At 30.4% G+C, this 15,212-nt stretch overlaps 2 protein-coding genes across 2 annotated transcripts in view; both read right to left on the reverse strand.

The window, feature by feature from the left end:
• Positions 1-1,171: 1,171 nt before the first annotated feature.
• LOC137402649 (anoctamin-7-like) overlaps positions 1,172-15,212 on the reverse strand; it is a 49,800-nt gene continuing 35,759 nt past the window's right edge. The window contains exons 16-24 of the mRNA XM_068089153.1: positions 12,397-12,547; positions 11,212-11,356; positions 10,507-10,690; positions 9,304-9,433; positions 5,312-5,451; positions 3,441-3,521; positions 2,671-2,777; positions 1,655-1,758; positions 1,172-1,272 (exon numbers count right to left, since the gene is read on the reverse strand). Coding sequence (XP_067945254.1) covers positions 1,172-1,272; positions 1,655-1,758; positions 2,671-2,777; positions 3,441-3,521; positions 5,312-5,451; positions 9,304-9,433; positions 10,507-10,690; positions 11,212-11,356; positions 12,397-12,547 — 1,143 coding nt within the window. The remainder of the gene's footprint in view (positions 1,273-1,654; positions 1,759-2,670; positions 2,778-3,440; positions 3,522-5,311; positions 5,452-9,303; positions 9,434-10,506; positions 10,691-11,211; positions 11,357-12,396; positions 12,548-15,212) is intronic.
• Positions 3,787-4,959, reverse strand: LOC137401872 (GATA zinc finger domain-containing protein 14-like). Its single transcript, XM_068088346.1, is given in 1 exon segment — positions 3,787-4,959. A coding segment is annotated over 1 exon segment (1,173 nt).

Here is a 15,212-nt window from a genome sequence, read left to right on the forward strand (position 1 = left end):
AAGATAAGATGGTTTAAACGCAGCATTGCAATGGCAAGAAATTGTTTTGAAGAGACACAAAAACACCTAAATTTACCAAAAATTGTGAGTCTAAAAGGAAAAACTTTTTTGGTTTTATTGAAACTGTAAAAATAAAATATATTGTGTTGGACCAAAAATTATAATATGATTTGAAAGCATGCAATATTTTTGGAGAGATACATTAGTTTTGGTGTCAGAGGTTTTGACCCGCTGATCTTAAACATGACAAGGAAAGAATGGCAAACCTAGATAATTTGATAGCCAAGGTCTGCTGCTTTATATATATGTTGGAAAAGTCTAAAGACTGAAAGCTTTCGAATTTGCTACACATAGAGGCTACTACACAGATAGCAAATGTGAGATTAGGATTTCAAGTATGCCCATTCTAAGCTGTAGAATAATGGTAGGTTTAGTCTTGATGAGGTAAATGAATAGACATGGTAACTGAGTTGTGTAGAGCATACTGACAGTGAATAAGTCTAGTGTTAATGTACAGTAGCCTCGCATCCATAAATTCCCATCACAAATTCCATACCGTCCCATACATTGCGACTGATGCTACAGCAAAAAATGAAAATCCTTGAAATAGAAGCTAATAAATTCAAAAGTAATAAAGTTACTTTTTCATTATTCGTGATTGATTGATACATTATTATCAGTTATTGATTCATCAGTTATTGATTTCAAAAATACTTCACAAATTATAATAAGAAAACAGCGACCTGCGGAGACTACTATCACAACCATGCTAGTGGATGATGTCACTGGACGAGAGTAGGAAATACTTTTCTAATTTTATTTTTGACTAACTAAATCTGTCAAAGCTGAAACTTCAAGTAGCGAATCACAATATTTCATCAGTAGGTGTATTTGTAGGTAATGATAGCCAAATGCTTTCTATATACCAAATGTGTTCAACTGATGCGGAATATATTATTATTTGGTCGTTACATAATAATGGTTGCATATCATTAATATGGTTGATAGGAAACATTTATGAAAACCAAAGCCTATTAAAAATATATTTTCCAATACTTTATTTAAAAACACTGATGACTATTTTATAAACCATATGAAGATAATAAAGACAAGTAAGCTATGATAGTGCAGTGCAACTAACTTCCAAACAGTCTTACAATGAAGGGATTCCTTACACAGGACGAGGAGAGGGCCGAGTACCAGAGCGATGGTGAAGAGGTGACCTGTTGGAGGATGGATGCACCTTCCGTGGTGAGTCATTTTCACCATCACCTGTAAATCATGACTGACAATTATCAATACATCTCCATATTCGTACTACTAATTTCGATGAGCATTTAGGTTCATCCTACGCACCTTTCAAACAAAGTATTTCCCATTTTTCAGAATACTAAGTCACAATTAGTCACAATTGAGGCTATACAACTTTTTTAATAATTAATGTCAGATTTGTCTTTATTGCTTGACTATGTTTGTGATAGTAAATTCAAACACTAGCAATTAGTTGTAACTACAAGACTGTATACAGAGTATCAACTCAGCTTGCTTTGTGTAGATAGGTCAGCTAAAAGTGCAGCGTGATGTACAGTACATAAACAGAAATACCTACAAACCACTTGTAAACATTCCCACATTGTTCTGGTCACCTACTTACCAATGTAACCACCTTCTGCATGATCTGTATGATCTATGTTTATATTCCTCGCTGTAGCTGTTTCTGAGACTGCACTGGCTGTTCTCTTTTCATCAGCAGGCTTCCTATAAGAGTATAAATATTGTAGACTAACAACTCATAACTGACTGTTGTTCAAACCAGAAAGTTCATTACGAGAACCAAGCTAAACAGCAAAAATAGGAGACACTTGGTGAGAATGTCTGAAAGTTTACTAGATGTGCTCTAGAAAATGAATTTACACTTCTATACAAATTTATAGTAAAGACAGCTGCCTGTTACATCCACGACTCTTAGGAAAGTCAAAGTTGTTCTGATAACTAATAAAAGTACTAAAATATTCATTAACTACAAAAAACTCAACTTTTAGTTAACAAATAACTACAAATTATTAAAGTTCCTCGTTGGTTTCTAGACATAACAGCTAATATCTGAACCATTTCTAACACTTTTGTCTAATGGCAGCTTATAAGTGTGTATGTTACTCGAAAAGGAAGTCTCGGAGTTTATCTTGGGTTCTGTTTACTCTGGTTAAACCTTTGGTAACAGAGTGAGAAGAGCATAATATTTCTAGTGATATAAAATAATAATATATTACTTATATTATTAATGTATAATTTTACATATAATTTACCATTTACATTCGGCCTTTTTACAGATTCATACAATGAATTTGTAACAATGCTATAGCTGGTTACCTGAAACTATAATTGTATTACCATCTACTTTTTCAACTTTGAAATAAACTAAAAACACGCAATATACTCTTAAGACAAGCCTTGCTTTATCTTTGACGATTTTAACAGGCAAAGTGAACAATGAAATAGATGAACTTTGTAGCTTTGACTGTGACCGCTACATGTAAGGGAAGGTTGAATACCACAGGGTCAAAATAATTCCCTTAAATTCAGAAATAGTAAATAATAACTGGTTGAGAGCAGACCTTACATAATAAGGATACAATAACAAATGTGAAAGGCAATAGCTATCAAACTGACCTGGCTGGAGATTGTTTCGCAGAATGAGTTAAGCCATCAGCTGACTTGTTACTAAAATCTTTTACGAATGCTCCGGTTTCCAGAATCTTTGCCACTGTGAATTTTTCCTACAAAAGTAACATTTTTCAAAAATCTCTACTCAGTATATATATCCTAAATAGAAAACTGCAACAAAAAATATTTTTAAAAACTCCTGATCAAGCATTACAAACAGACAATAACATAAAAATACTAATCAATAATAGAAGTCATGAAATGCTTCCACAAAGTATTTCGGTTGAGCTCTTTTTTGGACAATTAAAGAGACTACTGTAAGAAGGTTGGCAATAGATCTGGTTCCATTTTATCACATGATTGCGGATTGCCAACAGCCTATAAATTGCGTTGTTCCACTGCATTTATTTTATATGAATTTTGTGGTTTTATAAAAAAGGTAGTGTTTTCAAAAAGGTGCAAAAAGTGAGAAAAACAAGCAGGTTGTTCAGAAATTAACAAAAAATAGAACTCAGTTTTCAGCATGGTCCATTACGTCGTGTTGTTAGCAATAAATGAATATTTAATGCAAGCTTTATAGATGCACGTCTACTTAAGAAATAAAAATTTAATTTATTATTTTCTTTTAAAATAACATCAAAAGTAATCAACAAAATCACTTCCCGCTAAGGCTCCTTTTAGTTTATTTTGTGTCTGTAGATAAGTTGCTTTCTTATGTCCTGTCAATTATAGTATTAAAAGATATGCATTCAGAAAGTCAACTACAAAATACGAACCTTTCTTATGGCAATCCTGATCTTATGAGGAACATCTGGAATAACTACAGCAAGGCCATACTTGATCAACAACACTCCATGCTGTAAAATGGTATAATGAGTTGTGAGGTTTACACATGACCTTGACCTGACTGCAATGTGGTTTGAACAGATAGATAAATCTAAATTTTCACAGAATTTGCATCTTTTGGTTCATTTAAGAAATAGCATTGCAAATAATTACATCAAAAATATCAACGATAAATCAATGAAATAGTTATAATAAATCATTAAATGCAATAAAACAAAAAAAAAGATTAAATAAATAAAATAAGACTATCTAGAAACAAAGGGCATTGACTGTTAGCTAATCATGTCTAACATGAATATTGTTGGATGAATTGTTTGATGAAATGTTTGATGAATTGTTTGATGAATTGTTTGTTGAGTTGTTTGATGATTTGCTCGACGAATTGTTCGACGAATGGTTCGATGAATTGTTTGATGAATGGCTTGATGAATTGTTTGATGATTTGCTCTATGAATTGTTCGATGAATTGTTCGATGAACGGGTTGATGGATTGTTTGACGAATTGTTTGACGAATTGTTCGATGAATTGTTTGATGAATTGTTTGATGAATTGTTTGACGAATTGTTTGATGAGTTGTTTGATGAATTGTTCGATGAATTGCTCGATGAATTGTTTGATGAATTGTTTGATGAATGGTTTGATGAATGGTTTGATGAATTGTTCGATGAACGGTTTGGTGGATTATTTGACGAATTGTTTGACGAATTGTTCGATGAATTGTTTGATGAATTGTTTGACGAATTGTTTGATGAGTTGTTTGATGAATTGTTCGATGAATTGCTCGATGAATTGTTTGATGAATTGTTTGATGAATCGTTTGATGAATGGTTTGATGAATGGTTTGATGAACTGTTTGACGAATTGTTCGATGAATTGCTCGATGAATTGTTTGATGAATTGATTGATAAATTGCTTGATGAATTGTTTGATGAATCGTTTGATGAATGGTTTGATGAATGGTTTGATGAACTGTTTGACGAATCGTTCGATGAATTGCTCGATGAATTGTTTGATGAATTGCTTGATGAATTGTTTGATGAATGGTTTGATGAATGGTTTGATGAATCGTTTGATGAATGGTTTGATAAATGGTTTGATGAATTGTTTGATGAATGGTTTGACGAGTTGTTCGACGAATTGTTCGACGAAGTGTTTGATGAAATTTTTGACGAATTGTTCGATGAATTGTTTGATGAACGGTTTGATGAATTGTTTGATAAATTCTTCGATGAATGGTTTGATGAATTGTTCGATGAATTGTTTGACGAGTTGTTTGACGAATTGTTTGATAAATTGTTTGAAGAATTGTTTGATAAACTGTTTGATGAAGTGTTTGCTGAAGTGTTTGATGAATTGTTTGATGAATTGTTTGATGAATTGTTTGATGAATGCGGTATGCTGTTGTTTGCTGTTGTCACGAGGCATCTGCTGCTGTCAAACAATATCATCTGACTAACTCAGAAGCAGTCAGAGAGTGATATCATTGAATTTAGAATAATCAGATAAAGGTCAATTGAATATTATTTCCCAGCAATACTGCTCTATTGTTAGACAAAACTAAAAGGATAGGCTGTGATACCGTGTTATGGAAATAAACTTTGATTACATGGTCTATCCAAATTGAATAGACGCAGGAATATCAATGATATCCTACTGAATAAATTTGGATTTTGTGAAAAGTGCATGAAAGTGCAGAAGCCAAAAGAGATATTAATACAATATTGAAAATTGTCTGTGTCAACCGCTAGAAACAGCCACCTTTAACTTACCAAAAAGATAGAGGGTAAAACCTTTTCCTACCTCAAATACCAAAACAGCAAGTAGCTTGTCTCCATTAGTTTTAAATAAGTTTCTGCCCCAGTCAGATACAAAGGCAATGATAAAACCATTTGTAATCACGGCGGCTATATTTAGAAACTCTAGAATGTTCTGCCACATTCCTACAAATACACAAAATATTCAGAATAAGAGTATTATACTATGATCACAATTTACGAGAAAAAATTTGTAATTAATCAATCGAAACGATGTTTCCAAAAAAACAAGGGTCAAAACTAAGTTTTGTTTGCAAGAGGTGAAAACTGCTGAAAACCTACAAGTTTTTGATGAAAATATAAACATCAATTGCTGAATATAAAAGAGTAAACCCTGACGAGAAGGTGAACAACACAAAGCCAGTATCCAAACACAAACTAAAAACCTGAATGCACGGAACATCCATTCAATTAATGTGTAGAGAGAGTTGTCTCCAATACTATCAGTACATTATTATTACTAATATTACTATCAGTAAACTATTATTACTACAAGGAAATTACTATTACTATTATTACTATTAGTAAATTACTATTACTATTATTACTATTAGTAAATTATTAATACTATTATTACTATCAGTAAATTACTATTACTATTATTACTATCAGTAAATTACTATTACTATCATTAGACTACTATTACTATTATTACCAGCGGTGAATTACTATTAATATTATTACTATCAGTAAATTATTATTACTATTAGTACTATCAGTAAATTATTATTACTATTATTACTATTAGTAAATTACTATTACTATTAATACTAATAGTGAATTACTATTACTATTATTATTATTAGTAAATTACTATTACTACTATTACTATTAGTAAATCACTAATACCATTATTACTATTAGTAAATTACTATTACTATTATTACTATTAGTAAATTATCATTACTATTATTACTATCAGTAAATTACTATCACTATTATTACTATCAGTAAATTACTATTACTATCATTACTATCATTAGACTACTATTACTATTATTACCATCGGTAAATTACTATTAATATTATTACTATTAGTAAATTATTATTACTATTATTACTATCAGTAAATTACTATTACTAATATTAATATTAGTAAGTCACTATTACTATTATTACTATTAGTAAATTACTATTACTATTAATACTAATAGTGAATTACTATTACTATTATTATTATTAGTAAATTACTATTACTACTATTACTATTAGTAAATCACTAATACCATTATTACTATTAGTAAATTACTATTACTATTATTACTATTAGTAAATTATCATTACTATTATTACTATCAGTAAATTACTATCACTATTATTACTATCAGTAAATTACTATTACTATCATTACTATCATTAGACTACTATTACTATTATTACCATCGGTAAATTACTATTAATATTATTACTATCAATAAATTATTATTACTATCAGTAAATTATTATTACTATTATTACTATTAGTAAATTACTATTACTATTAATACTAATAGTGAATTACTATTACTATTATTATTATTAGTAAATTACTATTACTACTATTACTATTAGTAAATCACTAATACCATTATTACTATTAGTAAATTACTATTACTATTATTACTATTAGTAAATTATCATTACTATTATTACTATCAGTAAATTACTATCACTATTATTACTATCAGTAAATTACTATTACTATCATTACTATCATTAGATTACTATTATTACCAGCGGTGAATTACTATTAATATTATTACTATCAGTAAATTATTATTACTATTAGTACTATCAGTAAATTATTATTACTATTATTACTATTAGTAAATTACTATTACTATTAATACTAATAGTGAATTACTATTACTATTATTACTATTAGTAAATTATCATTACTATTATTACTATCAGTAAATTACTATCACTATTATTACTATCAGTAAATTACTATTACTATCATTACTATCATTAGACTACTATTACTATTATTACCAGCGGTGAATTACTATTAATATTATTACTATTAGTAAATTACTATTACTACTATTACCATTAGGAAATCACTATTACTATTATTACTATCAGTAAATTACTACTAATATTATTACTATTAGTAAATTATTATTACTATTATTACTATCAGTAAAATACTATTACTATTATTACTATAAGTAAATTACAAGTACCATTATTACTATCAGTAAATTACTATTACTATCAATACTATCAATAAATTACTATCACTATTATTGCTATCAGTAAATTACTATTACTATTATTACTACTAGTAAATTACTATTACTATTATTAATATCAGTAAAGTACTATTACTATTATTACTATCAGTAAACTACTATTACTACTATCAGTAAATTACTATTACTATTATTACTATTAATAAATTACTAACACTATTGTTACTATTAGTAAATTACTATTACTATTATTACTGTTAGTAAATTATTATTACTACTATTGGTAAATTATTATTACAATTATTACTATCAGTAAATTACTATTACTATTATTACTATCAGTAAACTACTATTACTATCAATACTATCAGTAAATTACTATTACTATCAATACTATCAGTAAATTACTATTACTATTATTACTATCAGTAAATTACTATTACTATTATTACTATCAGTAAACTACTATTACTATTACTACTATCAGTAAATTACTATTATTACTATTAATAAATTACTAACACTATTGTTACTATTAGTAAATTACTATTACTATTATTACTGTTAGTAAATTATTATTACTACTATTGGTAAATTATTATTACAATTATTACTATCAGTAAATTACTATTACTATTATTACTATCAGTAAATTACTATTACTGTCAATACTATCAGTAAATTACTATTACTATTATTACTATCAGTAAATTACTATTACTATTATTACTATCAGTAAATTACTATTACTATTATTACTATCAGTAAATTACTATTACTATTATTACTATCAGTAAATTACTATTACTATTATTACTATCAGTAACTTACTATTACTATTATTACTACCAGTAAATTACTATTATTATTATCACTAAATTACTGTTACTATTATTACTATCACTAAATTATCATTGTTGTTATTACTATGGGGCACCAACGAGTTACATCGACCTCGTTTTACAATTTTTTTGGCTAACGATCCGGAATACAATGTTGTTTACCTTCGTCATTCGAAATGTTTTTGCCATACAAATTCAACCAATTTTTTTCGAAATTCAACTTTGGCAGTTGGTATGCTGAATGGGTCGAAATAACAAAGATACCTTTATGCTTATCACCAATATCTTCCCAGAACGTATAAAAGAGATACATTGCTCGCTTTTTTGTGTTCAGCGTTGTTCATTACTAGTTATTGTGAAAACAAACTCTGAAACAGATAGGTGATAACATTTCAGACAATGAAAAAGTTGAACTTTAATAAAATACATACTAAACTTATCTTTGGGTATGTGTTTAGTAAGCTAAATTCATTTAGGTTAAATTCAACAATTATTTTATACGTCTTTCTCGAAGGTAGGAATTCCCTATGGTATTCACTGCAGTTAGTACATTGTCACATTAATCTTTTTTGAGTATTATATCCACTAAGTGTAGTAAATATACCAAAGTTACTGCAAGCAATTATAGTTACTAAAGTGAACATATTATTTTGTTACTAATTTTTAATATGTAGGTATATAAAATTTTGATGATTTTTACCAGGGTGTGTTTGCATTAGATATTTACGATGGGTTTCTATATTCCTTTTTGCAAAATTTTCATATTGTAATGCCAACATTGGAACGAATTAAAATCGCATGGCGTAATCTTTAGGTGTAATTAAAATTACACCTAAAGATCTATCATGGCAAAGTAATTAATAACAAGAACACATATAGAGAAAATACTAACTTAGAGAAATTCTAGGCGGTATAAAAGATAGCATCATAATACCTCTTTTGGGGGAATGCTAACTTACCAATATTTTGGGAGATGTAAGCGACAGGCCGGCGATACATCCACAGAAGTCTCTTGGAGTCAAGAACACGGTCAAGAGTGTTAAAGAGAATCACAATCAGCGGACCCAAAGGCATTGCGGCAGCAAACAGCTGCAAAAGATTATATCTCCTTCATTTCACAGATATTTATCAAGTCAAAATCATGAGCATTAACACAGCTTTCATAGAGTTATTTACAAAAAAAATCATCTATTCTGTAGAAGAGCTAATAAAGTGGAGACAACTAGCACAGATGATATAACTTAGCTTTGAGAGGATTAGATTTATCATGCTGAATAGTCATGAACATTCCCTGTACAAACTTTATAGAACAGGATTATGCAGAGAAAACACTTAACTCCATATGCAGATCTGTGTAATGGCAGACTGCAATAGTATTGCTTAAAATATTAATAAATACAGATTAATTAAAAGCTCCAAACACTTAATAGATAAACCTATGCTTTAACACAAAAACCAAACATGACTCCTCAACGATGAGCTTATACAAAAGTTTAGTCGATTTCATTTGAAAGAATCAGTATTTTTCTATCATTTGCATTGTTGTCTGGGGTGATCTCACTGCAAAAATCTTTCAAGATTATAATCGACAAAACTGGATCATGGCTAAACCTCACAGATCGAGCAAAAGTATGATTACAGCGTCTATAGTTTCAAAGAGAATGATCAAATAGAGAACTAAAAATGCGTAATGCTGCAATTCGATAGCATGCAATAGCTGATATCAACTATCGCTATGGTAACAACTAGTGATGTCATGTTCCACGTATTTTTCTTTTGAGCGTTTCAATCATGAGTTTAATTTTAAATATTTTAAATTTTACCCTTAAAACATCCTGGCAGTCAGATCACATTAAACCTGAGAAACAATCGTTAGAAAATTCTAACAGTCGATAGAAAAATACTGATAATTTTTTGATAAAATCTACTAAAATTCCGTGTAAGTTCATTTTTAAAATTCTAAATGCTTCAGTATATAGTTTTATTTACGTAGTTCTTCAAATAGTGTCAACAACTACAAATTGACCGTAGAGTGCGGAGTAACATGAGCCAGTATCAAATACACTACTAGAAAAGGCAATAAAAACTGGAAATCAGAAGTGGGAATTGTCTGTTACTCCAACCAAACATTAAAGTGTAAAAAGAGAAAATGTTAATCTTACCACAACAAATCCATATTGTATCACTTTTTCTGTATACTCATTTAAAGTGAAGTCTTTCAACGGTGGCTTTCTTCTTTCTGTTTCCAAAAATGTTGTTTTAAGGTCTTCCTCTTTGGACGATTTTTCAGGATCAACGGAAGACTTTTTCTTTAAAAAGATACTTTTGAACTTCTTCAAAGCCCACCTACAGGTAAAAATACTACATTTGTAGGGAAGGCAGTAGTAAAACGGCATTAACCATACTAAAGTCTTGACATCGCCTATAAGAAGTACGCTTTTCAGCCACCAAACAGATCATGTGACATGCATGATAATACATGATAAAACATCATGAAACTGCAAGAATTGCAAGGAATCAGCAACAAATTAACGCTGACTACATAGGCATTTGTGATGACTCATCAGCACGCAGCGTCAATAACAAGCAACACATTTGAGCTCACTTATAACAAACACTTGAAAAGATTTTGACTTGCAGAATGATTTGGTTGTTAGGAAAAAGCTTACCGGTCACACAAAATAATCGCAATCGCAAATAATTGTTAGAGTTTATTGTGACTGTAAAACCAGTCAGTTCATTATAAAATGTGTGTCACCCAAACGCTTTAACACTCACAGCTTTGCTAAACTAGCAAACAAGGTAAATCACAAACTACTACATTAGCTGTAGGTGTATCAGTTACTGTACATAATAGAATTACTTACGGTAAGATGACATCTTTGAAGATCTTAGGCAAAGGCTTGATAACAATAAGAGTGAGGACTTGGAAGCTGAGGTCTGGCATGCATGAACCGATGCAGTAGTCATTATACTGTGTACCAAGACCAAACAGGCCATGGTGGAAGGTAACTATTGTTTCCTATAAAATTTCCAGTTGAATGAGAAATTGTGTTCCCTTAACCAATGTGGGACAACAAAAAAGTATCGGAAAAAAGGCATTTAGACATAACTTTATACTAATCAAAATGAATTTCAGTGTACAACAATTGTTACAAGTTCTTTGTATGAGTGTTTTAGCTAGTCAAACTCAGATTATTATAGTTATTAATGTTGTACGATTTGATTTGTGGATCTCAGGCTACACTAACTGCCTCAATGACATGTTTAATCCGCAGGTTTGTCGTCATCTCCATGGAAACAGCGAAGATTCGAAACTCATGCGAGTTTTATTACCGGCAAATTTTTATTAAATGTTTCATGCTTGCAAAATATGGAAACGGTACTTGTGAATAATGCGCAAAAATGTTAAGCAAGCTATTCCATTTTAAACATTTTTCACATCAGTCATGCTTACTTTGAGCAGGTTTCAGATACTCGCAATTACCTCTGGCACAGAAATGTTTATCTTTATTAACAAAGTGTTAGCGGAAATCTGTAGAACGCGGATGTCCAATGAAACACTATTAACTTATCGTACAGCAAATCAACAAGTGGACAACTCTGAATCCGCAGCGTCGTCATCCTGGAAACACGGTACTTAAGGTCTGAGGTCAGGTAGTTGCTGGTAGTCACCATAAGTTGATAAAGCCAGGAGATTAGGTAGTAGAGCCAGCATATAAGTGGGAAACAAGATACAATGCTTATTTGAGACCAACCCATTTGACTTCTATTCATACAGCAATTGCTATGTAACTGGATAATTATTCAACCGATTGAAAAACATCGCCTAAAAACTGTGACAGCTTTTTATGCTAAAGGTTTTTGGCAGGACATAATCTTATGTTAATCACAATTTCTTTTCTCATCTTCGCAAGATTGACATCACAGGAAACACTCTCTGAATAGTCATTTTTAGTAAGTGTGCTCATTTCCTTTTACCAACGGATACGTGAGAAGATCACTTTTGAAAAATGCTCAAAAACTCAATGCTGCAGCTAAATACAAGTTACTTACATCTCGGAAGAACGCGATGTAATAGAGTGAACTGTAGCAGTTGGCGAACTGAAATGCGAATAACTTTATGATAAGAGCGTCTCTATAAGCTGATGCTGTCCTGTGGTTTTCCCAATCTGTCAACCTTACGGCGAGTATTTCATAAACCTGCACAAAATACACAAACGACTTCAGTTGGAGTACTAATTTGAAATCTTTATGTAAACTACTATGCTGGTAATCCCACACACTGAGAGAAATCATCATGCGTAATAACTATGTGCACAGTTATTCCCGAGAGCAGCACGATGGCTGAGTGGTGCACAGGGTAGCATGCTTGACTTGAAATCTGAAAATCTGGGTATGACTCTTGTGCGACGCAATCTTTTTTCCTAATATATGGAATATATTTCCAGCTCTTAGCATAGCTTTGTACAGACAGAGGGATGGACAAACACCGCTTGTGTTACAGTCAAGATTACACTAGTTGAGCTATGGATGTCTGCTACGGAAATACATCCAGATAGACAAAATTCAAAACAAATTGTCAAAACCTTCTCTGCTACCTTTATATGAGGCCTTAGAAACGATGAAAAAGTATGGTATTAAAATAATTCAAAAAACACATTCGGAAGACAAACCCAAAAATAATACACAACAAAAACTGTATTTTGAATCAATCATTTGTGTTGCATACAACACCTTAATGTTTTATATTTTTAGTTTATTCTTTGCCTGTTTTCAGCTTTATATTTACATGCACATGAATCGATATCTTATGGTTAATAAAATCAATTGATAAGATTTGGTCGACTGTGTGAAAAATTTTGGAAGCTTCGGTCAAAATCACAAAACAGACGGGAAACACAAAAATCTTTCTCCGAAACTCACAGATCTGTCAATGCAGTGCATGCACCCCGACATCGTCAATGAAAGGCTTCCAATTGGCTGAACAAATTAGTAGCAAGCGCAACTTTGGTAACTTTTGTGGTTTGCGTAGTCCGATACTCATATAGCGACTTGCAAAATAAATACAAACGTAGTTCAACACAGTACATACGATGAAATTAATTAAATTGCGCTAAAGATAACACATTTTGTAATCAGTTGTAGCGTATTTGCTATGTTTAATTACGCTGGTATTTTTGGTAAACTGCCTCGTTATACATATTATCTTATATGTATCAGACTAAACAAATCACGAATGCTGCAAATGAGTAATTTGTTCAGCCAATTGAAAGCGTTTCATCGACGATTTCGGTGTGCATGCACAGCTTTGGCAGTTCTGTGAGTTTCAGAAAAATATTTTGGGGTTCTTCATCTATTTTATCATTTCGAATTAAACTTTTAAAGCTTTGGGCATGTGTGGCCGTACCTTTATGTTTGATCTGGAATGCAGGAAAATCAAATTTTGACGAGTACAGTTGTATGGGTTTACTTTGTTCATTATTCCAAGCTAAAAATACATTGAGCCCAGTATTGGCATTAGTTTTTATTATTATTGCCTGACAACTCTAAATACATGACACCATTGAGTTATCAACTATACGAAACATATATTTTAAAAAAGTTGAAGACTCGAGGATCGTATGCACATGTATTCCTAAAATAGTCTTTGCAAAAACAAATAAGTTTTTGAGCTGAAACCACCAGACTGAATGATGAAAATAATTAAATTGTATTTTAACTATTTAATTTTTAAAGGAATATACATATAGCATATCCATTAGATCGTTTTCGGTATCACTCAATAGTTACATTGATGAAATGAGATTAATAGAGTATGCAGCGGTGAGCAACAAGGCTAACACAAGCTTTATCTAAACAGAGTTAACACAGACCGTTCAAGTGCTAGTAACTTATCTACATGCACATAGAAAAAGACCTAATTGCTCGACTTAGAATACCAAGCTAGTTTTAAAATATTGCCCACATTTCCAACTTTTACATTGGAAACATGCATTCAGATAAATTCGCTGTAATGGTATTAACTCATTTTCATAGGTTTTTACATGGCGATTTTACATTTCTTTCATCAAGCATAAGAACAGAAGAGTCTTAAACATCTAGCAACGACTATCTCATTGAAATAATGTAACAATATGTATAAACAATAAATTATATTAAAAACATTAATTATCATTACTTTTTATATTCTAATCATAAAACTCTGATTTTGTAATCTACAAATTGTTGAGCTTTAAGTAAGGTTGCTTTAGACACGCCTCAGACTTGTGACATTCGGTTTAGCACACTGACACTCTATCACTTGACCACTCGAGCGTTTTACAAAGTGAAATAATATTCATTATTATCATGAGTGTTGATGTTCCATGATGTTAGAAAAGTCTCATGTGAGAGTTATAAGAGCAGACTCAGTATGACTTATTTAGTGTGCAAAAGCGGACAACTCCAAGCAATACTAGGTCAATCAGTAATCTGATAACTTTCATTTTCATTTTAAATATGCCTAAGATCTATCTGCATAGAAACTGAAGAATGTGCCTATGTATGCAATAAAGAAAATTGTCCTCCAAAAAAACGAATTCATGAACTTTGGTCTTGAAATGATTTGCATTAATACTGATAGAAATCCTGACTATTGACATGCTAATGCTTATTTAATGCTAGACTTTAATGCTGCATTTAGACTAATTAAATAAAAATTAATAAATTATAATATACTACTATAATAAATATTATTTTATAATATTATAATATTGTATTATAATATGTATATAATATAAATTATAATAATTTATATTATAATATAATATTATAATATAACATATTATAATATTATATTATAATAATATATTACTATAATATAATA

The sequence above is a fragment of the Watersipora subatra genome, chromosome 8 (genome assembly GCF_963576615.1).
Source record: "Watersipora subatra chromosome 8, tzWatSuba1.1, whole genome shotgun sequence".
NCBI classification, from domain to species: domain Eukaryota; kingdom Metazoa; phylum Bryozoa; class Gymnolaemata; order Cheilostomatida; family Watersiporidae; genus Watersipora; species Watersipora subatra.